This window comes from Echinococcus granulosus (genome assembly GCF_000524195.1).
Source record: "Echinococcus granulosus chromosome Unknown EG_S00082, whole genome shotgun sequence".
Taxonomy (NCBI): Eukaryota; Metazoa; Platyhelminthes; class Cestoda; order Cyclophyllidea; family Taeniidae; genus Echinococcus; species Echinococcus granulosus.
Genome location: NW_020170462.1, coordinates 349,037 through 351,454, shown reverse-complemented (window position 1 = coordinate 351,454; position 2,418 = coordinate 349,037). Strand labels below are relative to the sequence as shown.

Genomic DNA, 2,418 nt, shown 5'->3' with positions numbered 1-2,418 from the left:
AATTCCACTCTTCATTTCTCTACCAATCCATTATTCCCGCCCTCCATCTCCTTAATACACCCTCTACCAATTGTGTACTTATTCGCAAACCCTCCCATCTGCAGCAGCAGCAGTGCTATACTCGGTGCCTCCGCGGCACTGCAGAATGTCTGTACCAGCACTGACGACAGCTTTGACGCTACGTAGAATGTCAGCACTCAGCATCACGTCTCATGCCACTTCTGCACATACGATGCAAATCACTCTTTACGCTTTCTTCTTCTCTACAAACCGTCGCGCTGTGTGCCCCTCTGCCACCAACGTCCATTGGTCTGCGCAGCACCAACTCATAGAAGGCGACATGACGGTAGCACTGTTAGAGTGGTTGGGGCAAGTGGGGAGGTATGGAATTGATGTAGGTATGCTGGTGTGAAGAAGGCGAATGCATGGACTTGTTCAGGTGGTGTGGCAGTTACCTGATTGCATGGGAGGCGTGTGGGAACAGACAGGCTAGGATGAAGGAAGGGTGAGCTCATCTGGTGATGTCGTACGAGGGACGGCAATACGGGAGTGTTGGGATTGAGCATGCATTGGACGTGTGGCGAAGTAGGCCTGCACGAATTGTCTGTCGCTTCTCCGTCGCTAACTTGATCAGGTGGACGGACGAGTTGGTGCTGTCGCTACAGTGCTTGTTATGGCTGATAATGGGTGGTGGGACTGCGTGGTCCTGTTTGTAGGTGAGCGTTGGAAGGCATGTTGTGGTGGATGTAGAAGAGCATGTTTATTAGAGAAGGTGGTAGTGTGTGTGATGAGACTCTGTCTTTCCTCATCAATGAATAAGTAAGTGCAGTTGTGGCTGCATTGTTTGATGTGAGAGTGGCGGATGAAACCGGCCTCTACTGTAGGCGAAAACCAATGTTGGGGAGAGTAGGGTGGATGAGGACTATCATCTGGCGTTGAGGATGGAGGCGGAGATCGTATGTTGCAGCTTTGAGTCCCTCCTCAAAATTATTGCCATACCGTTGCAGAGATGCCTTCTGTACCTGCATAAGGATAAAAATGGTGTAGATTAGCCACACCTCCACTACCTCTTCTTACTGGTCAGGGCTAAAGCAGCAATGCCTGGCCAACTTTGAAGTAGGAACAAGGTGGTAAGGAGGACAAAACGAAAAATCCACCTCACGGATCCGTGGTAGATTCATCTTTGCCTTTTATTGAATGCTTTCTCTCTAAGTGTTCCAACAACTTGCTACTACAGGTGCCATGAGCACCACACTTAGCATACAAGACGAAGCTGCGGTTGCAGTGAAAGTGCTAAGAGGGATCAGAGATGCTGTGCTCATGTATCTCCTTCGTTAAATGGCAATTTGGTGACTGGCTGTGTTAGGGCCTGTGTGATCTTCAGCACCGATGGCGTTGTGTTGTGTGAGGCGGAAGATTGTCGAAGGGGAGCGCTGGGGATGAGGCAGAGAAGAGGAGAGGGACTAGGTAACCAGTCGGCTGTTGTTTAGCTCTTTTAGTAAAGGGGCAATTGGTGCCTTGAACAATCTTTCTTTGCCGTGTGTGCTTACCTCTGGTCCATGCCAGTAGCTGTGTGCCCCTTTACCTCACAATACTACATCCCATAGTTATATGCCTTCCCACTATTCTCTCTAATCACGCATTCCGGCAAGTGTCGATGCGCCACAGCAGAAATCTCGTCCTCTCGCATTTGGCTCTGCCATTCAACTATTTAATGCATGAGGCAGATGGCTGGACGATGTATTACTTCTTTAACATGAAGGCGGCTTCGGGACAAACAAGACTTATGGTGAATCAGCATTGCCACATTTTCTTCGGCGTTTACACAACCGGGAGGCTCATAAGGCTGCATGTCTCACGTCCTGCAAGTTGAGGTAAGGAATGTGTGCACCGCATGTGATTGGTAGTGGTTGTAATGCAGTCTCAACGTTCCCCGTGTTGTCAATCATCTTCAGGATTTCTTTTTTCACGGAAGTATTCATCAAAACAGCAAATGCACACAATGGCCTGGCATTCACTGCATTGGGTTAGAGTGGGTGTATGCTTACTCGCTATTTTAAGCTGCAGTGTCGCCACTCTTGGCTGATGAGGGACTAAGCCAAGGCAGCATAGACGAAGGGGTGCAACTGGCATGGAGAGGGGCTGGAAGGCTACATCCGTCATTCTTTGGCTGTGTCGGTAGGAGAATTGGCAACGTGCAGGGATGGGAGAGTCGGTGTCCATTCCACATTTCAATAACCATGACTGGGACGCCTTACATGCCGCATGAGATAACTCAACTGTTGAACCGTCTGCTGCATTGCAGAAGATTAAGCCACGGCTTTTGCCACTGGCTAACCATTCATAAATCCTTAGGTGGCATTTGATCAGTTGGAAGGCAGGTGCACGAATTGCCACATCACACGTCAATGCTTGCCT

The 2,418-nt window shown here is 49.3% G+C and overlaps 1 protein-coding gene across 1 annotated transcript in view; it reads right to left on the bottom strand. All coding sequences in view use genetic code 11, as the record gives it.

The window, feature by feature from the left end:
* EGR_07634 (hypothetical protein) overlaps positions 1 to 204 on the bottom strand; it is a gene marked incomplete at both ends in the record, with an annotated part of 4,984 nt that extends 4,780 nt beyond the window's left edge. The window contains one exon of the mRNA XM_024496883.1: positions 91 to 204. Within this exon, the coding sequence (XP_024348739.1) occupies positions 91 to 204 (114 nt within the window). The remainder of the gene's footprint in view (positions 1 to 90) is intronic.
* Between the last annotated feature and the right edge of the window lie 2,214 nt (positions 205 to 2,418).